At 37.8% G+C, this 25,812-nt stretch overlaps 3 protein-coding genes across 3 annotated transcripts; all 3 read left to right on the forward strand.

Annotated features, from left to right (window-relative positions):
• The first annotated feature begins 821 nt into the window (after positions 1–821).
• Positions 822–2,046, forward strand: LOC108367911 (lysozyme 1). Its single transcript, XM_017622613.1, has 2 exons — positions 822–1,110; positions 1,260–2,046. The coding sequence occupies exon 2, from the start codon at positions 1,378–1,380 to the stop codon at positions 1,930–1,932; it is 555 nt and encodes a 184-aa protein (XP_017478102.1). The 5' UTR covers positions 822–1,110; positions 1,260–1,377; the 3' UTR covers positions 1,933–2,046.
• Positions 2,047–7,089: 5,043 nt separating this feature from the next.
• Positions 7,090–24,211, forward strand: cnn (phosphodiesterase 4D interacting protein centrosomin). The gene is given in 11 exon segments (XM_017622610.1): positions 7,090–7,186; positions 10,249–10,472; positions 10,537–10,695; positions 11,518–11,613; positions 11,778–11,952; positions 11,955–11,980; positions 15,824–16,096; positions 17,446–19,507; positions 19,577–19,702; positions 22,539–23,033; positions 23,209–24,211. Coding segments are annotated over 11 exon segments (3,717 nt in total). The 5' UTR covers positions 7,090–7,113; the 3' UTR covers positions 23,217–24,211.
• On the forward strand, positions 14,287–15,628 carry LOC108367907 (uncharacterized). The gene is made up of 2 exons (XM_017622609.1): positions 14,287–15,118; positions 15,197–15,628. Exons 1-2 carry the CDS (start codon positions 14,474–14,476, stop codon positions 15,272–15,274), a joined length of 723 nt encoding a protein of 240 aa, XP_017478098.1. The 5' UTR covers positions 14,287–14,473; the 3' UTR covers positions 15,275–15,628.
• Positions 24,212–25,812: the final 1,601 nt, after the last annotated feature.

Consider the following 25,812-nt stretch of genomic DNA (forward strand, 5'->3'; position numbering starts at 1 on the left):
ATTGATAACCTCCTCTTTTTTGTAAGTCGGTTAAAAATAGAGAAAATTTGGTAAAATGTCCTGTCCGTATTTATTTTTCCACCACTATATAAAATTAAGGAAAATTCAACATATTTTCTTCTAAATTTCGAATTTTCTCATCTGAATAAAATTCACAGGACCGTTCGCAACAAAATTTAAAAAAATCAACGACAGCTTTTATAAATTGCACTAGTTATGTAAAAAAAAACGCGAAAGCGGTCACAAAAAAAATAGAAATCAGCGCGATTTTTTAGACTCCTGAAACTTGCACTTCATTCAACTAAAACTGTCTTCGCTATAAAACTGCATACCCAAAAATGGTTTAAAGGTACAGATTACATAGCTCAAAATTTCAATGAAAATTTGTTGAGTTTGCCTAATTTTGTATGAAGTTTGACCATTTTATTTATATAGTTTTGGTTAAAGCATGGACAATATTTTTATAGAAAAAGAACAATAAAATTTCACTTGAAAATCATTGTGAGGCACTATATCTCACAGAAATTCTGTCGACCTATAATTTTTATATAAGGTCTATCATTTTCATATGAACCCCCCGATAAGCCCCTTTCCACCATATCAGCCGACTAAGGATATACTTAAAAAAAGTTTAAATTGAATGTAGTTAAACGACTAAAGTATAATAATAAAATTATAGTTTAAAAAACTAAAACCTCCCTATTATAATTGCCATTCGTACTTTCATCAGGTATGTGACTTGAGAATAGAAATCGCTGCATCTTTTAGGCGCATCAATATTACATAGTTACATCTCTAGCTAATAAAAGGAAGGTAAAAAGCAAGCAATCTCTCGTCTTTATATTCAGAACGTGTAGATATACACTTTAATTCTTTAGGTTCTGTGCTCGCACTGTGAATACCGCAACAGTGCAAATATGAATGCGCGTAAATCAGATAACAATAAATAATTCTCACGCCGCTAAAATTCTGAAATATTTATTATTAAACACTTCAATGACCAAAACAGACAAGCGACGAGCATATCTACACAGTGCCGCGCTGGCTGGAGGACGTCCACAATAGTATAGGCAGCCAGCCAGCAACAAAACCAATAATAACAACTACCATGTAATTTCCATAACGAATTTTTGCAATACATAAAACCGGTTCTAACCATAGTTTTTATTGTTTTTATACCAACATTAATTCTTAATTTAACTTTTGCTGCCGACTTCCCCCAAACGCATTCGCATTGCAAACGATGCAACTTAACTTAGTACATCACATTCATCAGCGGTGAAACTACTTACCGCTATCAATATCCGTGTTCACGTAAATTTTCGAAGCGTTTATTCAATAATTTTTCATATTTAGACGCACATTAATCAAAAGCGCATGCAAATGTCGCATCAAATCGACAGTCGTCGCAATCGTCAACGTCACCAAATGTCCGCAACACCCGCGCAACGCACACTAGCGCCTTTTGTAAGTATCGCCACCGTCACCACCACAACCATTTTTTGTTGCATTTGGCTGTTGCTCGTAAACGCGCCTGCCCCCATTCAAATGCGTCGTTTGCAACGCTGTGAACTCGCCAGTCAGCTTTATATTTTGGATGTGCCGAAATCGGAGCTAGCGCTGTGGCTGTGCATCGCCCAATATGAAAGTCGCTATAACACGCATGTGGTGGGCAATCGCAATGCGGACGGTTCCAGCGACTATGGACTGTTTCAGATCAGCGGCCGTTATTGGTGTCAGCCGGACAATGGTACCAAATATTATGCATTCAATGAGTGCAATGTCAAATGTAGCGCCTTGCTGCTGGATGACATCACCGAGGCGGTGGGGTGCGCTAGGATTATACAGCGTCGTCAGGGTTGGACTGCTTGGAGTGTGTATACGTTCTATTGTAATAGGACGCTAAGGAATGTAGATGATTGTTTTGAGTGAGAAAGTCAATGAGAAAAATAAGAAAGAATAAGAACAGAAGTATCGTATGTGTTAAAATACCCAATGTGTTCTTATATTGATGACATCAAATAAATAATATGTGTGTTCATTTAAATATTTTATGGATGTTTTTTATTAGTTATACTAGTTAGTTTTATTAGTTAGACGCCTACAAAATCGCCATATTGCGATCAGGTGCAACGCGTGCTCCGTGGGATCAAATTAGGGAGCTGAAAAGGGAAGTGGGGCGTATTTTCCGTAATACAAAGAAAGAGGTAAAAGTACGTAAGAGCGAAGGGCTTGAAGTGCTGGCTGACAGGAAAAACGCCCGAAAATGTAATGAGAAAGTTAGGCGACTTACGAAAGATTTCAAGACCAAGGCGAATTCCTGTGATTACAGCCACGACGTTCTAGTCACCGATGCTCAGAATATACTTAAATTAAGGAGGGAGTACTTTTCCACTTTGTTGAACCAGTGGAGATGAATAACCCTAGACCGTAGTCATGGACGACGGAGTCCATGTCTGACTATGACGAGATACGAATAGTAATAGTTGACGAAGATAACAAAAGCTGCAGTACTGAACCGCTCAGATAAAATTTATTACAAGAGCGTACAATTAAATACTGGCGTACGCTGATGATATCGAAGTCTTTTTTGCCTTATCGAAAATAGATAGAGTAGCAATGCGCGGGATTCTGGTGCAGTTGAGAAATACGAGTTATCGCTCGACGTACGAAAAGTACACACTCATTGTGCCCGTGGCGCAAAGCTGAACATGGACATGAACGACTACGCTGGCTTTGTAATATCGTATGAATGGACAAAAACGCTCCCCTAAAAGTATTTAACTCGGTACCCGCTTTTGGTAGCAAACGATGCCTTTTCAGCGATGGAAAGACCATGTGAAGTCGGCCAAAATCGCTTAGGCGCTTACAAAGAAGTAGAACTTCTCTCAGAAGGTTCTAGCTGTCCCAAAACGCCTGGACTCTGGGTGTGCTCTTAGGACGTACCTCGTCTTGTCATTGTTCCAACATTAGACACACCTTCGGACCTCGTCATCTATGATAGGGAATGTCGAGCTAGCGATCCAAATGCTAAGGTCAATAATGCGAAGATCATCTGCATACACCAAAAGCATAAGAGGTTTTTCTGCACGTGGTGCCGCTGCGATTTCGCTGGCTGGTTCGTAATACGCTTTCCAATATCAAATTTAAAGAAGTCTTAAAGCATGAACAGACGGCAGCGTTGATCCAGATCAACTCGGGAATTAACTGCAGTTGATCCGGATTAAGTCCGAGTTAATCCGGAACAACACTGCCGTCTGTTTAAGCTTTTACGAATTTTACAATTCTGCATAGCGATTTTAATTTTGGGAGGATCGCAAATTTACAAAGATATCGCATCATATTGATAGTTTTTTTTGTTTATTTGTTTGTAAATGTCTTCCTTCCGAGCCTAAATGTTGTATAAACCAGAGCTTTCTAAAGTGGGTTCCGCGGAACTTAAGTGTTCCGTAGCAGAGTCACCAGGGTTCCGTTGAATGATTAGTGTTATTCACCAAAGTGAGCAAGTGGCCTGGCGGTCTGGCAAAAGAGTAGATCAGCCCAAGCAACGACAGTTGACAACAGTCAATTTGGTGAATGCCACTATTAATTTTTGGCTGTTAAAATTCGGTATGAATAAGCACGGCGGTTGACAATCGGTTTGAGTTGCACACACAAAGAAAAGTTCTATAAACCAGGGCTTCGGAGCAAAGGTTTTTTTCATCGCTCCACTCCGGTATTTTATTTCGCTCCGAGCTCCGCTCTTGCTCAACTGCCGCTCCCAATAAAAAACCATATTTATTTATTTACATATCAAGCCCTAACCGATAAAAAAAAAGTTAGGCTAAATTTTTTTTGAAAATTTTCTTTTTGGTGCAGAAATGCATATAGATCAAGGGTGGCCATTTCATAGGCACGCGTGCCAAATTTTTTTCTTCTGCTTTCACACGTACACGAGAAAAACTGCGCTGGTTTCTAACATATATATGAATCAATGATGCCGACGATAATGGTTTTGCTGTGATCGTGCTCAATCGATGCGAAACTTTCAACTTTGAGATTTTGTACTCACTAGTTATGGGAAACATATGATTGTGTGAGTTTTGGCCACATCTGATGTAGATGCTCTAGGAACACTTCTGCATCCAAATGAAAATTGAAAAAATTGCCATGTTGATTAAATAGAATGGAAATTCATTTAACACGCTTGTTTTCAACGACAGATAATTATAATTTAAGTAAAATTATTAACCAAACATTTTTTTGTGGAAAACACAACAATAAAACTATTTCAAAATAAATCATTACTAGGCTAGAGAATAACAAAAACAAAATATTGAAAATTTTTCCTTAAGGAGCTAAGGAGCAAATAAATATTTGCTCCAGTTCCGTTCCAGTTAAAATCCTTTGCTCCTTTGCTCAGCTCCGCTCCGCTTCGAAGCCCTGCTATGAACAGCTTGAGTATGGTATGATTGCCGTACTGAATGCCATATCTACATATGTAAATGCCCATCTTCATAGAGCTTTCGCGTTGCGTTCGCTAGTGCTCCTACAATGAACGCTTGGCGCTAATACTTTGGCCACACATATCAATAATTGCATTTAATTAAAAGGAAAAATATTTCACATAATTTTATTTATTTGTAACAGCTGACGAGCGACGTACGCTAAAAGTTGACAGTTGGCCATCTTTCTGCTTTGTATTGGTTTTAGCGTTGCCAAATGTTGGCTACATATGTGGACGCCTGCATATGAATGCATGTCTTCATAGCCAGCTGTCGAAGCGCGGCGAACGTCAAAGCTACGCGAAAGCTGTATGCATACGGACCTTAAGAGTGTTGAACGTTGCGCTTGACAGCCAAATGACCTGGATTCGAGCCCTGGTCAAAGCAATGTCGCAAAAAAATATTGAAAAAACGTCTTTTCTTAACAGCTGTCGCCCCTTGGCAGGCAATGGCAAGCCCCCGAGTGTATTTCTGCCATGAAAACAGCTTATCATCAAATGCACCTGGAAATTTAAATAAAGAAGACTGTATAATTCTCGAGGGAATCACTCGAACACCTTCTCCGCTCGCGATTTCATTTGCCCAAATCTTCTAAAGAAAAGCAATTTCTTTTTTATTTCCGTAGCATGATAATTGAAACCAAAAGTCAATGAAGTTTCAACGAAAAAGAAACACCATAAGATCTATTGCTGGCCCCTTCGAGAGTGCTGTTCTCTCCTACAAAGCGCATTAGAACTTCCGTAAAGCAATAATTAAAATGTATTTTAGCAATTTTCTTCAAGTTTTTGCGTGGCAATGTGCGGTGTCATTAAAGTGCATGTAGAATTGCGCTGATCCGGCGTGTTCACCACCACACCACCCATACTTAATACTACTCACATGCACATAGTACATATGTATGTATGTATGTACGAGTCTGAACATACATACGTAGACACATGACGTTGTGCATGTACTCACTCGCCCTCGACTACGCCCACCTACTGTGCCCCAATGTTTTGGATCTTCGGTCTCATCTAACGTTACGCTTAGATTCAATTTGTTCTTCAAAGTGTTCATAATTCACGCAGTGGCGATCACGCAGGGTGATCGGCAGATCTGTGGTGCATCCATCTGCCTACAAATGCCACGACATGGCTCGTTTATTGAAAAGTAAAAAGTAACAATAATAAAATGAGAGTAAAAATAAAAATAAAAAAGTCACTTACTCACAAAGCGAACGCATTGAATTCTCGTATGCGCTGGAGCTGATTAGTCGGGTGAACTCTAANGTGTGACGTTGTGCATGTACTCACTCGCCCTCGACTACGCCCACCTACTGTGCCCCAATGTTTTGGCTCTTCGGTCTCATCTAACGTTACGCTTAGATTCAATTTGTTCTTCAAAGTGTTCATAATTCACGCAGTGGCGATCACGCAGGGTGATCGGCAGATCTGTGGTGCATCCATCTGCCTACAAATGCCACGACATGGCTCGTTTATTGAAAAGTAAAAAGTAACAATAATAAAATGAGAGTAAAAATAAAAATAAAAAAGTCACTTACTCACAAAGCGAACGCATTGAATTCTCGTATGCGCTGGAGCTGATTAGTCGGGTGAACTCTAATGCGGGCATGTGAGTTTATTTGTAGGCACTCGTTCGAAATTGCTTGCTCCTTGCAGCAGCTTTAACTTATAAATGCACTTGTTTGTGCTGCTGTTGGCATGTTGTTTGCATGCGTTATATTCATCGTATTTTTCCTTTTTTTGCCAATAAAACTTTAAACATTTTTTTACGTTGTTTTTTTATAGTTTATTTCCTTAATTTGATCGCTTCAAGTGGCACAGTTGTAAATTGGAAAAATATTTGCAAATTCTACATTTTCACTTTTCCATCGCATGCATTTGTATATATGCACATATCTACTTTTTGAACATACATATGTATGTATGTATGTTGTACATACAGTTGTCCACAAAATAAGAGGAGTGCGATATTTTGACCCGTTTGGGCTATTTGTCTTTTGTTTTTTTAATGTTTATTATTTTTTTATAAGAATCTAGCTGGTTATACAACGAACACCATATAAATTCAGATTTCAAACTTTGTATAATTTCGCAAATTTTCACCCAAATTTCAAACTTTCTAATCAGAATCTTTAGAAAAAATTGTGGTATGCAGTTTTGTAGCCCATTTAATTTTAGTATAAGTAAGTGCAAGTTTCAAGCTGCTAAAAAATTCCGTTGATGGTTGGCAATTTTTTTGCTGGCAGTGCCCTCCATATAAAAGAAAATTTTCGAACATACTTTGTATGGAAAAAACGTGGAACAACTTTAACAAAAAAAAATTCTCAAATATCAACGGGATTTTTTTGCAACTTGAAACTTGCACTTAATTATACTAGAATTAAATGGGCTACAAAACTGCATACCACAATTTTTTCTTAAGATTCTGATTAAAAAGTTTGAAATTTTTGTGAAATCATGCGAAATTTTTATAATTTTTGTACAAAGTTTGAAACCTGAATATAGGCGAGTAGCCAAAACTGGTCAAAATATCGCACTCCTATTATTTTGTGGACAACTGTATGTGCGAATGTTTACTAAAATTTCTAACATAGAACAATACTTGAAAATGCCTCGAAATTGAAATGCTAACGTTCTTTTTTTTCATTTGCAGCACCAGTCCGAGCACACTGAAGGATGTTACAATGGAGCATACATGTAAGTACATCTGATTTTTTGATGCAAATTTATTCTACATCCACAATGCATCACCTGGTAAAAAATTTTAGCTAAAATCCCTATAGTTATGCCAAAAATTGACTGCATATTTTAACGTATGTTATAATTGCCAAAAGAATGTCCACAAGGACTGAGTAATTTAATTTCGAGAAAAGTGTATGGCATATTCGAATTCCAACGTTCCATTCTAAGCGAAAATGGTGAACAAACTATATATAAAAAATTCGTTTTTTAAAAGAAAAATCAGTGTATTATAATTTTTTTCTGAACGAAATTAATTTTTCATCTACAAAATTTTGCATTTTCTTCATGCAATATACTGCTTTTTCTTATGAAAATTGGGAGGGTCAAACGTAATTTTAGGTATATAGTGTTCGCAATTTTTGCTTAGAATTAATAGTAGAATTTGAATTTGCTATAAACCTTCTTTGAAAATTTTGCTCCGAACAAATTGCTCCGCCCTAATGTACACCATTCAAAAAATAGCAAGTGAAAGCAGACTTAATGACAAATGAAAACAGGCTTAATGACTTTTAACGTAATGCCACAGATAAATTCTGGCAAGTCGGCGCTATTTTGATTTACGAGGATTTTTAGGATTCATAGAGCCTAACTTCCACAATGGGGGAATATAAGATGAATGAAATCGCTATTTGGGGGATATAAGATAAATTAAATCGCTATTTACTAGGTGCCAGAAAACAAATCAATTGAATGAAATGAGCGAGTTGATATGCAGGGGTAACCTTCCTCCACTTATCTACATATGTACATAAGTACAGAATTACACATGGCAATGCAATCCAACGCGAAGTCCCTTTGTCAGACATAAACATGGCCAATTTCATATTCTAATATTTTCGAGGCTGGATTGCAATCTAGTAATAGTTGGGAAACTTACACGACGTTGTCTCAAACTAGGTTTTGCGTTGGTATGCGACGAAAGAAACTCCAAAGCTCACTTACCGATCTCCTGTGTTATTGTTAAGATTTTGAAAAATCGCGACTCAGCTACTTAGTATCTGGGCTCTGGTTTCTTCTCTTCGCTGTATGAAATCGCTGGCCAAAGGACTATCAAATTGCAAAAAACTCGCTAAAATGTGCAATAGGACTAAGGTTTAAGACTAGGCATATCTTGGAAACGCTGAGGACCAACTAATAGTCTATGCGAGATCTCACCATGAGTTTGTTTTGCGACTTTTCAAAACATGGTTTTGTTAAAAGAAAATTTGATTTGAGAAAATGATATCGTTCTTCTTTATGGCGTTTCTTTAATTGAATTATCTGGATGCAGCTGTCCAAAAGTGAAAAGTGTCACTAATGTCGAAAGTGAACATTGTAATATATTGGAAACAATTGACTTTATTTCGGTTGAATTTTAATAATTAAACAGCCGCGGGGAAAGGACACCACCCTGTAGAACCCGCTGTTAGTTTTTCTTGGCTTGGACATTTTATCTCGAAAAATTACTGACGAATGTCGACCACTCATGTAATTCGGTGACCACCATTTGAGTCCCCGTAAGAGTGATGAAGCCTCAATGTCTTCTAATAGCGTCGAGTGGCTGATGGTGTCAAATGCGTGCGATAGATCCAACGCTACTAGGACTGTNTGAATTAAAAGTCTTCAAGTGCTGCTCCGCTTGTGTTGGTTTACTAGTTGCTAAATCTCCGAGTGGGAATTCGTTTGCTAGAACAACCGCTTCAACTGAAAAATTTTGGCGGCTTTCCGCAATACATCCAGCGGGAATGAAGCTGTGTGGTACCATGGTCATTTGGCATCCGCGTCTGAAAAATTAAATATAAGTTAGATGGACGAAAGCAACATCGCCGCCAGAGAGTGCCAAAATGTACCCGCACCAATTGCAAAAGCCTTTATAAATTTTACGGGCATCATCTAAGGATAAACCGCACTGCTATCTTTACAATTCTCGTCTTGATTGGAGAAGCCGTTTTATGCATTGACAAAACATTTTACGTTTTAAATCTTGAGTTTGGCTTGATTAGCCGGCAGAAGAGTTATTACCGTATTTTCAGACAGCTAAGCGGCTTATGGTTTGGAGCTATCCCAATCAAAATTTGGACCAAAGACCATACTTCCTACGTATTATTATTATTTTGAAATGCCTCACACTATAGCGCACTTTGCAACTATAGCACTTCAACAAAGCCATAAAACCCGAATTCTTCTTATTTGACGCCGATTGGAAATGCCAAGTGAAGCCAAGTCCTTCTCCACTTGGCCTTTCCATTGCGGTGGGGGTCTCCCTCTTCCTCTGCTACCGCCGATCCTGTCCCCACTCTGGTGCACAGATTTTCGTTCTAAATTCTAAAACCAATAGCGGTCCTAAGATTTCACCTCAATATGTCGGTAGCATAGAAACTCCTTAAAACACCCTATATTTCGTTTCTTCCTACCTACATATTTCACTGATCTTTCGCAGTAGGTACGTAAAAATGTGAAATATTTTTGACTTTGGCTTGAAGTTGAAAATTAGTTTTGAATTGTGTAAAAAAAGAAATATAAAGAAGCTTAAAAATCATACTTTCAAAACTAAATTGATCAACTAATTAACACAAATTTTCCAACTAATTGAAATAAACTCCGTTTTGGGACCACTATCAACACAACAACAATACAGCACACACACAATAGCAGCAGCCACAACTACAGACACATAATAAAGCCAAACGAAATAGTGAAATATAGTGAAAAATAAAAATATACCGTTAGAAGAAATTTATTAAAAGCAACACCAAACGCCATGCGTCGAAGTGGATCCAGCATTGGTAGCTCACAAGACTCCAAAGAAAAGTTAATGGTTTTTAAGCGCAACTCACACTCACAGTCGCCACTAAGCGAAACGAATATGAGTGCGGATGGTAAAAGACGAGTTAATGAGCTTAAGCTGAGATTCATAAATGAGACTTAACGTTATAGGATTACATAAAATACACAAACTAAATAGATTACTACTTTAGTTAACCGGTCGCTTAAATATTAATTTTCAATCTTTCGTTTTTCTTTTATTTCTCATACAGATGGTGTGGGCTTTCCATGTGTCAGCTTGCAGGGACATGGCACGACATCGCCACCTGTACAAGGACGTTCAGTGCGCGAATTCGAGGAGCAAATGGCATCGCTACGTAAGGAGAATTTTAATCTAAAGTTACGTTTATATTTTCTGGAGGAAAGTGTGCCAGGTTATCATCACCCGAACACAGAGGGACAGGAGTCGTTAATGAAGCAGCTAATTGATACGAAGGCAAGGAAATAAAAAAATGCGTACTGTAATTTCCTTTTTGAACAAACTCTTTTTCTTCGCACAGGTTGAAATTGAAATTTTGCGTAAGGAGCTTGAAGAGAAACAGGATTTATTGAAGGAAGCCGCGCAGGCCATGAATCACATGGAACAGATACAAAAAGAGACTGAGGCTAAGGGTCAAGCATTTATAGATGAACTAAAGCAGAAGATACAATTTTTGGAGGTGAGAAAAAATGTGAAAAAAACGCAAATTTATTTATTTATGTTACTTATTCGAAAAGAAGCGTGATAAATTAAAAGAAAAAACAAAAAACGAAAAAGGCGGGTAATATTCACATGCAATACAATAATGACTAAAATTATACGTAAATCTTGAGATTTTAATTTTTGGAAAAATTTTATTATTAGAAGTGTTTACGAAATCTGTTGAAAGGCTTTGTAATATGGAAAAAGAAATTGAATAAAACATTTAATTTAAGAAAAATTAACTTAAGACCGGCAAAAATGTTAAAGAGACATTATATAGGCTTTGAATATGTTTGTGGCCCGTTGTGGCGTTTTTAAACTCCAATTTCTTTCAAATATAACTTGTGTTTTTACTAGTCTACACAAATTAAAGGAAAAATAGTTAAAATTAAAGATGATATAACAAGAGGTTGATATGTGCTAAAAACTAGTCACATTAAAGAAAATGCACTAAAGTTATTTAAACGTTTAATTAGCTATATTTTAAAATTCGTTAGATTTTAAATCGGCAATTTTTTTTTTTGAGAAGCACTTTTATATAACAAATCATGAAACTCACCTAACAACTAACATACCGATACGATTTCTTCTTCTTTTTTTGCCTATATTTCTAACAACTAAAACTAGAATCTAAGCCACAAGAAACTTTTAATTTTATCTAAAGAAAAACAAATTAATTTCGTAAATACCAGTAAAAAAAACTTTTCAACTACTTACATAGCTTCTAATTAAATCCGAATGATATAATAATTCTCCTAAGTAAAAAAAATCGCTTTCATTTCCCTCCCTATCTTCACAGATGGAACGCGATTTGGATAAAACTCATCACAGCGGTTTTATGAATGATTTGCTTGGCCGTTCAGATATCTCGGAAAATGTGAATGCTTTACAAAAAGTTTGTATAATTTTACTTAATTTATTACTGCGCATACTTTAATAAAATATAAAAATCACTAAAATCTCAAATTATTATCTTTTCTTTTCTCACTCCATCTCTAATTTGTTGGCAATCCCCGCTTTCTTTGCTCTATGTATTATGCCACTTAAATGAACCCGTAGATACGCGAACTCGAGGGCATGGTGACACAGTCCGAGGAGAAAATGCATTCGTTACAATCACAAGTCACGAAATTAGAAGAAATCATAGCAAAACGTGATGAGACAATCAAGGAGTATGAGGAAAAAGTAAAAGAGTTGGCCTTTCAAAATGCTGAGCTGCTGGAAATGATGGAGAACAAGAAAAAGATATGGCAAATGTAGAGGTGAGTTCTTATACAAATAGCATTGCTACATTTAAGCATTCATTTAGGCATAGTTGCGATAAATTTTACGTTGCATTCGAGATGTTCACAGAAGTAAGCATAGAAATAGTATTTAGTATTATATGAAAATTCGTATTTAAACACGAAACGTTGCAAGCTTTTTATCGCATACTTGCGCGTGTTTCCAAGTAAATGTTTGTCCACTAAACAATTATTTTATAATTTCCTTCAACCCTACTCTCCCTCCCACCCATCTTATTTTTTTCGTTATCTTTCCATTTATTACATTTATTCGCGCAATTCGCGTTAAAGCTTAATTTGAAAAGTCTTCGTCTGACCAATGCCGATTTGAAGGAAGATAATCACAATTTAATTGAAGCTCTAAAAGCCACACAAGATAATTTCCGCAAAGAATTTTCGAATGTGAAAGTATGTGAAAAGAGAATGCGTGAACAACAGGATGCATTAAGCAAAATGCAAGTAAGTTTTTTTTTGTCGCAGTTGCGAGCCTTTTAATGATTAGCTAGAAATTCGTAGTTGAAGTAGACTAAGTTGCGGTTGGTAGATAGTATACGACACAGCTATTTTGGATTTCAAAACGGGTCGGAATTATATGCAGTTAAGACTGTTCTCCCAGCAGCGTTCCTCAGGATTCTCATAGGAAACATTTTATGCTGCTGAGAGGGACCTACAGTTTTACGCCGACTACGATCGATCGATTTTTGGATGGCCTCAGTAATAATAATTTTAACTTAATAATTAAAGAGCACAACAACACTTTCGCCCCAGTGAGAAAACCGTCTTAGTGACATCTGATTTGTCGAAAGGCTACCTCGCCTTTTGTCATTCTACGCTACTAAAATTCTCGTGAGTTGTCGACAGTTAGTACGCATTCTGATCAAACTTCGAAGGCATGGTGAATTAAAAAGGTGGTCCCACAAGTTGATGTCCACTCTCCACTACTGTTTAACTTTTTTTACTATTTCCAAACTTCTCAGCGCTGGAGGCAGTTTCACTGATCTCATACGCTGACGACGGCTCGATATTGACGTCCGGTAATTGTATATCTCTAATATTTCTCGCTTCTTCGCGACATGGAGGCTTGGTCTATCCTCCACAAAATCAACGACGACGCTTTTCACACATCTAGAAATTTTAGAGGTTATCTTTAACATCTTGCTTTCCTTTTTCGCACACGCAACAACAATTGTCAAACAACAGACCGCCAGACAAAAACATAAAACCGCAGCTACAATGCCACTCATAATGGTGCAAAGAGCAAGTAAGTCTTGGTCGGCTGTTTCCACAGGGAATATCCGAACAATCACTTGCTGGAAGTAGCCTAGACTAGGTACACATAGAAGAAGGTATCTCTACGAACTATCGTGCGGGCTCCAGGCATATGTACATGGCACAACCACTGCACATGATGTTGTACAGGCAGTCAGTAAATGAAATTCACCGAGAGATAATCACCACTTTTACTCACCCTCGCACCTTGAATGCCGTTGTCGGAGTTCAACCACCCCACGCAGATGAAGATTTTCAGATGCCGTGAGGGACTCTGCCGAAAAAAAACGATCTAGCTGCTATAGTAGGTTAAACTTCTATTTTTCAGACTCGATCCCGACATGCCCCGTATGTGAAGGTAACCTTTTTAAACCGGCTCTGGTAACATCGCTTTCCTCGTTGCCTCGCCAGTCGGGTCTACGTAACCGGAACGACCCAGATTTGCATCTGGCCAAGGACTGTCAGTCTTGGGGATTTGTATGCTGCTCCAACAACAACAACAACAACAACATTCCTTCCTTTTGGTCCGACTCTGTCGAAACTGCACTTTTTCTGGGCCTACCGCTAGTTGGGCTTGGTGATAACGGTTGATAGGCAGCCGAATTTGGGGTCTAGTGGTGCCGCTACAACAGCGTATCACAGATAGATACAGAGTTGCCCACTTGCATTTTGTTTAGGCAAGCACAACACTGAGAACTGGTATTAAACTATAGGTGTTTCACTTTTATTACCCGGAAACATCGTTAAATTAAGATATAAAAAAATTACAAAATTAATAAGTTTATTCTAAAGCAACTCTTCATTCCTTCCTAGGCTCAGAAGTGATACTCTGCATAAAATTCTTTACAATTCGTATATGTAAACAGTGTATTAGTAAAAAATTATTTACACATATATACAAACGAAAAAGTGTCACAAAATCGGCAAATATTTTTTCAGTACAAAGGTTTACAGTAAAGCTTCAAAAGTAGTTTTGCGATGTAGAATTTTTCGGTTTCGCTAAAATGTATGTTTTTTGAAATTTTGAATTTATTCTCGCTGTTCCGCGTTCAATGGTCATTTAATTTTTCATATCCTCTTCCAAACCTCTCTTATTCTGATCCCTTCTCTTCTATTACCTGCACCTCAACATACCAGTCCACAATTTCTATTAAGACAGCAAATACCGCACGTCTACTTGAACGCATTCAAGACTACGAAAAAATGGTAACCAAAATGAGTTTCGAACGTAATTTAGCCAAACGAGAGAATCGCTTCTTTCGTGCCATTATTGGCAAACTACAGCGCAGCAAGAATGAGTGTTTCACCATCGAGAAGAAGGAGGTCTATCAGCAATATGCGCACGAGTTCGACGAGAAGCCAGTCGATTGTAACAAACATTACGAAATGAACTATCGCGACATGTTGAAGGCGCGCGGCGATTTTCAAGGTGAATATTTGCTCAAACAGAAACTGTGCGTTAATTACAGCAACACCAGCGCCAAGTACACAAAAGTAGAGAAGTGTGAGCACAGCGAGCCAGAAAGTAACGCTGTTGTGAAGCGGTGTTACTTGCACGAGGGCGTCAACCGCCATAGGTGCGGCAGTGTTGGTATTAGCTCTGGTGATGCTGGTCGCACCGGCGTTGCATGCAAAGAGCTGGTCTGCAGCGATCATGAGCCAGAGTTTCCAATACGCTACACAATCAATGATGAGAGCATGTTTGCGGGCTATGGTGGCGGCGGCTGTGGTGGGCCATGTACTTCGCGATCCAATAGTTGCACTTCGTTGCAGGCAAATTTTTCCACGTCCAGTATATTTTGTGGTGGCAAAGAAACGTCACCCGATGGGGAGCGGGAATGTACGCAGGTGAGAGGGCTTGTTAGTTAAGAGTGGAGCGCGCGGTTGTATATTTGAATTGTACAATTTTTGAAAAATTTTTTTTAGAACAATCGACCCCACCAACTCACCAATGTGGATGGCGGCGTACGCTTTGTATACTCAAAATTTGGAAATTTTCATTAAATCTAGCCTATTATTACGCGTCATTTCACACGCTGTATCTAAATATTGGACAGGTGTCACAGTTCAAAAGCGTGCATATACCTTTTCTGAGGAGTTACTCTCTAAATGTTGATCAAAATTGTTTACGCTACCAGTGGGGGCGTATGCTGAGCGGATTAAAAGGACAAAGGAAATTGTGAGAAGTGAGCGAAAGCAAGCGGGAGTGCGCAAATGGTGGTTTTTGTATTATGCATTTATTGTGTACCTTGTGAGATAATATCCGATTTGCAAATTGAAAATAGTTTATATAATTATATATATTTATGTGTGCATTTTACGACAGAATTTACATTTGAGCTTAGTACACATGTATGCACTACATATATTTTTGTAAAAAAATTGTTATTTGTGATTTTTTTAAGCCATGAAACTATGAATAAATTAAAATTTTTTACTCTTCTAAGATCAACTCGAATGCAATGCGAACGTACCGTTTTTTTTTAGTAATATTCACTTGAGGCAAGTCTCTTATTGTTAATAAGTTTTTTTTTTGTATTTCCTCGCGTGCAGCGCGAACTAAAGGAGAAAAAGGTCGAACTGGCTAATAAGCTTTGTGAACTGGACGATACTCAGCAAGAGTTGAAGAAGTTGCGCAAAAGCTATGATACCGCCTGTCGCACATTACAACAACTACTGCAACGCGAGAAAAATCAGCAGGATGGTGCCGGCAATCGCGCCTTAAGTGACTCAGAGGCTTTACAAAATCACGTACAAAAATGCGATCATGAGAATACGATTAAGAGTCTGGAAGCCGAAGTAAAGAAGAAGACTGCTGCTTTACAGGTATTATTTTTTGTATATTTTTAGCACGAGGCTTGCTAGAAAAAAATAGGAAGTTCAAAGTTATTGTCGGACTCCTCTTTAACAAAGTCTTTTATAGCGAAAACTCCAGTGTTTCGTAGTTTTTAAAAGTACTGAATTTTCTTCAGATTTTTCAGTCATTTCGACCTATGTTTAGCGAATTCCTCGCTCTAACCAAACTTCTTCAAAGATTCAACGTTTGGTTGTGACGGCAAAAAGCTATTTTTTTAGCTCCTTTATACCGGGCGCTCCTCTTACTATAACGAACTGTTTGGCTGGCTGCTACGACTTCGTTACAGAGTCCGACTGTAAATAGATAAAATATTTAGGTTCTTAACCCGTTTATAAGGTAACCACCTTAAATACTGTTCAATCGAGACATTTGATGGTGGTTGGGATGACAAAGCCACTCTCAGCTCAGTGTAGAGTCAAGTGTAGTCTATTTCAATGCACTGAAATTTATTTCAGTTCAATTGTAGAGTATCCCGTTCCGTTACATGGATCCAAGATTTATAGGTATCTTTAAGATGGATTTAGAATGAAAAAATTCCAGAGCAAAAATAATTTTGTTTCATACATTTTTAAATAGGTTCGCTTTCTCTTTATCTCACTCTCTTTCTCTTTTCACGCTCTTACTGTCTTTTATCTCTTCCTTTGCTCTTTCCATCGTTTCTGACTCTCTATTACCTCTCTGATTCTCTCTCTCTTCATCTTCATGTCTTTGCCCTTCTTACTACTTTTTCTCTTTTTCCTTTTGCCTTTCGTACTCTCTTTTCTTTTTCAATGCTTTCATCTTTATTTTTCTGTATTTTTATTTCTTTCTCTTTCCGCCCATTTCTCTTCCCTTTCATCAATCTTCTTGTGCCCTCCCCTCTTGCTCTTTTTTCTTTTTTCCTCCCCTCGTTCTATTATACTTCTGCTTTCTCTTTTTACGTACTTCTTATTGTGTTATTTCTCTTTGACTCTTCTACACTCCAACTTTTTTCCTGACTCTTTTCACTCGTGTTCCTTTTCTTTCCTTCTATTTATATGGTCTCTCTTCCATCTATTTCCTTATTTATATGTATCTCCCGTTATCGGTTCGTTTTTTTTTCTAACGCTTTTCTTTTCTCATTTTTTATTTCTCGTTCCTTCATGCCTTTTCTCTAATGTTATCCCACCCCTCATTTATCATTCTATTCTTATGCTTCTAATTTTATTTTCTCATTTCCTTTTTTTGTAATCGTCCTCTCATTTCGCTCTATTTTTCTCTCGTCGTATACATTTTGTTTGTTACCGCTGTGCGCTTTTTCATGACTCCTTATCTCTTCTCTCCTTCCGATTCTCACCAGAATCTGGTCAATAATGAGCTTTGGCAAAAGAATCGTGAAATCGAACGCCTCACCAAATTAGTCAACGCAAACGCTACATCTCCCCTTTCGCCGACAACAGCACGCAAAAATTTAGAGTCTCTCCAACTACACCAATCCTTCACTGAGAGTGACTACACAAAAGCATTGGAGCATAATAAACTGCTGCAACGCAAAGTGGACGTGCTGAATCAGCGTCTCGTCAACGAACGCACCCATGAGGCTTTGATCGAACAGCTGCGCCAAGAGGCGCGCACAGCACGCGCCGAAGCTGACAATGCCGAGACATGCCGACACGCATATGCCAAAGTCTTTGCCGCTCTATCGGATCGTCTCTACGAGTTAGCAGGATTCCTTAACTCCCTAATGAAAAACAAGGAGGTGTTGAGCTTCCTGTCGACCGAACGTCGCCGCGCCATGCGTACCGCTGTAGACTGCAGCCTCGATTTGTCTACGAGCATACGCGAGACGTTGACCACAGGCGATCAAAGCTTCGAAGGTTTAAGCAATTTATCACGGCTGCTGCTGGACGAAGAGGAGGGCGCTTTGGCCAATAAGACATTTAATTCGCACGAACATATGCGTGCCCGCCACTCGTTCGATGTGTTGCGCTCGGAGAATAAGGCTTTGCGCAAGATACTCGACAGCCGGCGCAGTTGTGGCGGCGCAGATTATGCAAAAGATTCCAAGGATCGCCGCTCGTTGCCGCCATTCTTGCTGGATAATTTGAGTGAATCTGAAGCGTGGTCGGAACCGGATAGGCAAGTGTCGATGGCGCGCATCGGACTGGAGGAGCTTGTGGCAGCAGGCACTGGCGCGGCCGCGAAGGATTCGGCCACCAAACCAGCGCCACCAACGGCCGACACAGATAGCGAGAGCGAAAGTGATGCGTTACAGCAGAGTCGCGCAATGAAGTTGCGCAATCAGGAGCGCATAGCACAGCTCGAGAAGCTCATTGCACAGCGCGATGACCGCATTCTGATGATACAATTCCAATTAGTGGAAGCAGACAATAACTTGAAGAAAGAAACACTGCGCGCCATAGCGCTGACGCAAGAGGTGGAGCAGCTGCAGCAGCGCAATGAAGAACTCTTATCAGATCTAATTGCTATTGGCAGCGAGCAATCAAGAGACAATACCACTGCGTCCGAGAGCGCCCTGCTCAACAGGTCATTGATGCAACGGCAAATCGAGGAAAAATGTCACGCCATCGAACAGTTGCAAGGGGAGCGCGATCGCCTCGCGGTGGAGGCGCGGCTGGCCGAAGTGCAAGTGGGCGCGCTGAAGGCTGATATCGAAGACATCAAACAGAAGTACGAGATACAGCTGAAATTAGCCAGCGAAAAAGAGCGCCAGCACTTGGATACACTTAAAAACGAATTGGAGCAGCTAATGCAAAAGCGCTTGAAGGAGCAGGAGCGCGTGCACTCGGAGGCACTGACCCGCGAATGGATTGCGCGCACGACATACGACGAGTGCAGAGCGCAGTTAACCGAGCTGCAAACGCAGTACATAGAGGCCCAACGCACTATCGACTATCTGACAGACAGCGAGCAGGATCTCAAGCAATCGTTGATAAACAGCGAAATGGAGGTGCGTGGACTGAAGAAGCAGTTGGACGAAAGCGTGCTGCAAGCATCCAAAGTGGTTACGGAACGCACAAAACTATGTAATGAGAAATTGCAGTTAGAGAAACGTTTGCTGGAGTTACAGCATCAGTTGAGCGCCGCCGAAATGCAACATGCGGCCACAACACAACGCGTCACAGAACTTGAACGCTTGCAACAAACATTAAGCGAGCAATTGGCGCAAGCGCAAGCAGCGGCAGTTAAGCGCCTGGATGCCAACGATATGTCACAAGTGGGCGGCTATGCTTCGGACGATGTGCAAAAGTCGAGTGCGAAGCGCGATAGCAATTCCTCGCCTGATTTGGGTATACACAGTGATACAGGCCGCGTTTCCAGCGTGGAATTGTCGAACGTACAACGCTCGCTACTCAAAACTGTGCCAATGCCAGAAGACGGTGAGCTGGCGTCCAATGAAGGTGAGTGGCGACTAAAATTTGTTATAAAAAAATAAAAATATTTCGTAATTTAATAATCACATCTTACAGAATCTAAATACAGCTTGGTGGATAAGAGTAACATGGCTGGCAAGTGCGCGCAACATAGCTCATCTTCCGACTTGGGCATTGACAGTGATCCGGGACGCAAGTTGTCCCGTGCGGATGTTAAAAAGGGTAAGTAAGGCATGCATTTTTGATGTAAAGCATAAGGGTTTAGTTAGAGAAAACTTGGTTGTGGTATTAACATTTGTAATATATGTAAGGCCCGTTAATCAGCTGTAAACTTACAGTGCTATACAGAATAAAATCTGCAGATCAGTGTCAATACAAAATACAAAATACAAATAGGCTTATGAGTACGAAAACGGGCGCAAATACTAATGTGAACAGGAACAATATAACGGCAATGGCGTCTATATATCGATACCTTTCAACGATACACGAATCGATAACTATATTAATAATTAAATCCATAACTTATCGATAACTATGTACATATCGTCGCCTGGGTAAAAGATTGTCGTATGTTATGCACGTACGTATGACGTTTACGACAATATTTTACCCAGACGACGATATGCGTACGTAAATATTTATTATGTATACATTTCGATAAAGCTATCGACGAATTCCTCGATAATTTCACTGGTAAATTTTTCGATAACTACATTTGTCAACCGATTATCAAAAATAACTTGCATTTAATTTTTTCATTTAATTCATGAGTTAATGAATGAAAAATGTAAGACGAAAGAAATTTAGTAAACATTACCATAAAAAAAAAAAGTTCCTAAAAGTATCGAAAAAACCCCAAAACAGAAAGAAAACCGAAAAATAAAACTCAAAAAAACACGAAAATATTAGCTTCCGGCAAATTCCGAAAAGCAAGAAAACAAAGTACCGAAAAGTTCCCAAATAATCTAAAAAAAAAAAAATTCACGACCATCCCTTAAAATAGGAGGGTTGTCGTTTAAATATAAAAAACCGGGTATTACCCAAATTAATAAAAGTTGTAATGCAAAAATAAATACACATTTGTGTATTAATTTCATATTTGCTTTTTAAGCAAACATGTTTTTCCCGAAGTTCTAGTGATTTTTTTACAAAAACATCGAAAAAAATTGCGATNTGGTATTAACATTTGTAATATATGTAAGGCCCGTTAATCAGCTGTAAACTTACAGTGCTATACAGAATAAAATCTGCAGATCAGTGTCAATACAAAATACAAAATACAAATAGGCTTATGAGTACGAAAACGGGCGCAAATACTAATGTGAACAGGAACAATATAACGGCAATGGCGTCTATATATCGATACCTTTCAACGATACACGAATCGATAACTATATTAATAATTAAATCCATAACTTATCGATAACTATGTACATATCGTCGCCTGGGTAAAAGATTGTCGTATGTTATGCACGTACGTATGACGTTTACGACAATATTTTACCCAGACGACGATATGCGTACGTAAATATTTATTATGTATACATTTCGATAAAGCTATCGACGAATTCCTCGATAATTTCACTGGTAAATTTTTCGATAACTACATTTGTCAACCGATTATCAAAAATAATTTGCATTTAATTTTTTCATTTAATTCATGAGTTAATGAATGAAAAATGTAAGACGAAAGAAATTTAGTAAACATTACCATAAAAAAAAAAGTTCCTAAAAGTATCGAAAAAACCCCAAAAAAGGAAGAAAAACGAAAAGTAAAACTCGAAAAAACACGAAAATATTAGCTCCCGGCAAATTCCGAAAAGCAAGAAAACAAAGTACCGAAAAGTTTCCAAAAAATCTAAAAAAAAAAAAAAANACGACCATCCCTAAAAATAGGAGGGTTGTCGTTTAAATATAAAAAACCGGGTATTACCCAAATTAATAAAAGTTGTAATGCAAAAATAAATACACATTTGTGTATTAATTTCATATTTGCTTTTTAAGCAAACATGTTTTTCCCGAAGTTCTAGTGATTTTTTTACAAAAACATCGAAAAAAATTGCGACATATTTATTGATAACAAAATCGCTGGCGATATTGGTAAATATATCGATAATTATGCTGATAACGGTATCGATACACATAATAAGTAAGTGTGGTGAATGATATTTGTATTAAGCAAACAAATATATTCCACATATGTATGACGATATCGATAAATAGCAGGGCTGCAAGTCGGGTTTGAAATACCAAAACCGAACCGGTTCAAAATCGAAATCCACTTGAGCATTTTACAAGTTTTGTAACCCTTATGATAAAACTGCTGAAATTTTTTTGTTTGATAATTTTCGATTTATAAAGCATTTAAAATCTTCTTTATTTANTATATTTATTGATACCAAAATCGCTGGCGATATTGGTAAATATATCGATAATTATGCTGATAACGGTATCGATACACATAATAAGTAAGTGTGGTGAATGTTATTTGTATTAAGCAAACAAATATATTCCACATATGTATGACGATATCGATAAATAGCAGGGCTGCAAGTCGGGTTTGAAATACCAAAACCGAACCGGTTCAAAATCGAAATCTACTTGAGCATTTTACAAGTTTTGTAACCCTTATGATAAAACTGCTGAAATTTTTTTGTTTGATAATTTTCGATTTATAAAGCATTTAAAATCTTCTTTATTTATTATGAAACTGGAAGTTAGTAATTCAAAAATGTAACTGTTTGTGCTAAGCACGCTTCCCTTCTTTGCTAAATCCTAATAAAATTTTATTTATTTGATTTCCGTTCCTATTCTCCATTCCAATACAGAATCTCCAACCCGCACAGATACCGACGACAGCAACACGGAAAATAAGATGAGTGTGGCCAATGTAAATAGCCGTCCCTCCGCCACTGCCGCTGCCTCCACAACTGCCGGCGGCACAGTGCCAATTCACGACTGCATCAAGGTANCGCTAAGCGGGAAGCGTGCTTTGCTAAATCCTAATAAAATTTTATTTATTTGATTTCCGTTCCTATTCTCCATTCCAATACAGAATCTCCAACCCGCACAGATACCGACGACAGCAACACGGAAAATAAGATGAGTGTGGCCAATGTAAATAGCCGTCCCTCCGCCACTGCCGCTGCCTCCACAACTGCCGGCGGCACAGTGCCAATTCACGACTGCATCAAGGTAGAACAAGAAAATACCGAATTACGACGCAAGCTCGTACAAACGAAGCGCGCATTCGAGGAGACTTACAAAAAGTTGCACTATTCAAATAAGCGCAAAGAGAGCTTTGAGAAAGAGGTCAAAGAGCAAATACTAAAAACGAAAAACACACTCAAATATGCGCGCTTCCATATGGCTCAAGTGCAGCAACCTAACGCACAACATCCCCATCATCATCATCATCAGGAGGAGCAAGTGCAATCATCATCAATGCACCAGGCACCTCAGCAACCACAACAAACACATGAGCAACAACAACAACAACGTAATATAACAAGTGCTGGTGTTAGCACATCTAAATCAAGTAGTGATGCACTTCATTAAAAGACTAAATCAAAGGAAGCACAAAAGCGNTCAGGAGGAGCAAGTGCAATCATCATCAATGCACCAGGCACCTCAGCAACCACAAAAAACACATGAGCAACAACAACAACAACAACGTAATATAACTAGTGCTGGTGTTAGCACATCTAAATCCAGTAGTGATGCACTTCATTAAAAGACTAAATCAAAGGAAGCACAAAAGCGAGAAAAATCAGCGCGCACAAAATCGGCGAGCACTTGCACGACGAACGCACAAATGTTCATTCGTTGCTAACATGCACAAGGCTAAATATATTAATTTTTGAAGAAAAGCGCTAGTTATAATTAATTAACTAATTACTTAGCTTAGATTAAAGTCATATTTTAGAACCTAAGCACTTTTTACATAAAGACATTTATTTGTAATCATTTTATTCACTTGCTATATATCTATATTTGTATGTTTGTATTTGCGTTATGAGAACTTGTTGAATGTAGTACAACCACGTTGTTCAAGCATAATTTGCTTATCTAACTTTAAGTGATGCAACTGTTTATTTTCATTCATATAAATATGCTGCATATGTAAATTAACTGAATATCCTCACGAAATCAGATGCTAATTATAGCGGCTCATTAGTCTAGTAAACCCATAAGGTTTTCATTACTTTTTTCATTTACAATTAGTTTTAAATTACAGATATTATACTAACTTTATGAAATACTTTTTATGCATGCTCTATCAAACATACATATTCATATGCCAAGACTAAAAAAAAACAAAAAAATTACCAACACGCATGCCAGTGCCATTTTCGCCCAACACATTCATATACATATTTTACTAAAAAGGCCATAATTTGTTAACAGTTAATTAAAAAAATATAGAAACCCAAGTACTATGGTCAGGGGTCAAAGGCTTGCAACAAAAAAACTAACCTCATGTCTAAGGCCAGTTTTTTGTTTGTTACTTTCGATGTAGTTTTTACTTGAAATATGAACATAATATTGACAACTTGTAATAAATAGTCATTTAAACTATAAGTTAAGTTTGTTTACGGTCTCTTCTAGAAGACTTAAATACAAAATATAAGTAATGTTATGCCACAAAATGAGTTGAAGCAGATTTTCATTTTGTTCACTTTTTCGTTTTTATTTAATTTAACTTTTTTGCTTGACGTCCGCACAAATCTTTGCCAAGCAAAATACTGTTNCAAAAAAATTACCATTGCCAGTGCCATTTTCGCCCAACACATTCATATACATATTTTACTAAAAAAGGCCATAATTTGTTAACAGTTAATTAAAAAATTATAGAAACCCAAGTACTATGGTCAGGGGTCCAAGGCTTGCAACAAAATAACTAACCTCATGTCTAAAGCCAGTTTTTTGTTTGTTACTTTCGATGTAGTTTTTACTTGAAATATGAACATAATATTGATAACTTGTAATAAATAGTCATTTAAACTATAAGTTAAGTTTGTTTACGGTCTCTTCTAGAAGACTTAAATACAAAATATATGTAATGTTATGCCACAAAATGAGTTGAAGCAGATTTTCATTTTGTTCACTTTTTCGTTTTTATTTAATTTAACTTTTTTGCTTGACGTCCGCACAAATCTTTGCCAAGCAAAATACTGTTATTTTTAGCAGAATTATAAAATTCTTTATCAGGCGCACAAAATTGCACAGTAATAACTCGCATGTTTCTTTACAATTCACACATACAGATTTTGCTAGATAATTACTCAGCAACAGGCTAATCTGCTTTTAAGGATTTTAATTAAACAAGAAAAGATTCGGGCGAAACCGAACTTCATATACCTAGTGTGCGTAAAATGTATATTTTATCGAACACTGCTTAGAATTGCCGTTATATAGAAACTGGGCATAGGTATTGTCCGATTTCAAAAATTTACATTTTTTTAGTGAAAAAAATAGTCAATGTGTTCATCAGTTTTTGGAAGCATCGATAAGACGTTACTGGAATACACATATTTTAAATGAGTGCGAAGTACCACGCATATTTTTTAATAAGAAGTTTTTTGCTAAAAGTTTCCTCTTTTTCACTATATAGCGAAAGATTGGAGTGTTTTCATTTTCCAAAAATACCGTCATATGAGAGGTATGCCGAGAGAGTGTCCGATTTCATGCACTTTAAGTCTTGGTTAATGACCAAGGTTTGGAGAAATCAGTAAAGCGCTTACTGAGCTACCATGATCAGGTGGTGCCACGCCCATTTTCCAAAATCTTAAAAACTCAATTTTATTTAAATGTTAGATAATTTAGCTTCTTTGTTTCATCCAAGGAGCTACGCCTCGCCTCATACTCCGATTAGTGGTACATCTCGACAATGTCCTGAAAGCACTTTGCCAATCAATTAACAGTTACCTCAGTACTCTCAACTCAATGGCAGCCAATTTGGGCGATAAATGCTGCTTAAACATGAGTCTTAGTTTGGCAACTGCCTTTTCGGACGTGGCCTTTTCATTGCCAAATCGTCCCTATATTTAATTTCTTCGTTTAACCAACAATCCAAAAATTTGTATAATTTTCTCCTATTTACGCTTCTCAAATCGTAAGTACTTAGATTACGAGATTTGATATTTATCAGCCTCATCGCGAGTATCGTGTCGAATTCAAGGCGTTTTTTCGAGAGTCGAGTCGTTTCGAGAAGTACGTGACATTGCCTAAAAATTCGATTCGACTAGTGTATTAAAATGGGAAACTTGGCATCACTGGATAGTTTTCGGCAGTTTCCGTCGTCTACATATTTCAGCATGNCTCAATGG

This window comes from Rhagoletis zephyria, unplaced genomic scaffold, assembly GCF_001687245.7.
Source record: "Rhagoletis zephyria isolate East Lansing unplaced genomic scaffold, Rhagoletis_zephyria_1.1 Rzeph_scaffold_02855, whole genome shotgun sequence".
Taxonomy (NCBI): Eukaryota; Metazoa; Arthropoda; class Insecta; order Diptera; family Tephritidae; genus Rhagoletis; species Rhagoletis zephyria.

Coding starts and splice junctions, on each gene's coding strand:
- LOC108367911 (XM_017622613.1), top strand. CDS start 1,378: ATGCAAATGTCGCATCAAATCGACAGTCGTCGCAATCGTCAACGTCAC.
- LOC108367907 (XM_017622609.1), top strand. CDS start 14,474: ATGGTAACCAAAATGAGTTTCGAACGTAATTTAGCCAAACGAGAGAAT. Junction 15,119..15,196: donor GGGAGCGGGAATGTACGCAG/GTGAGAGGGCTT, acceptor AATTTTTTTTAG/AACAATCGACCCCACCAACT.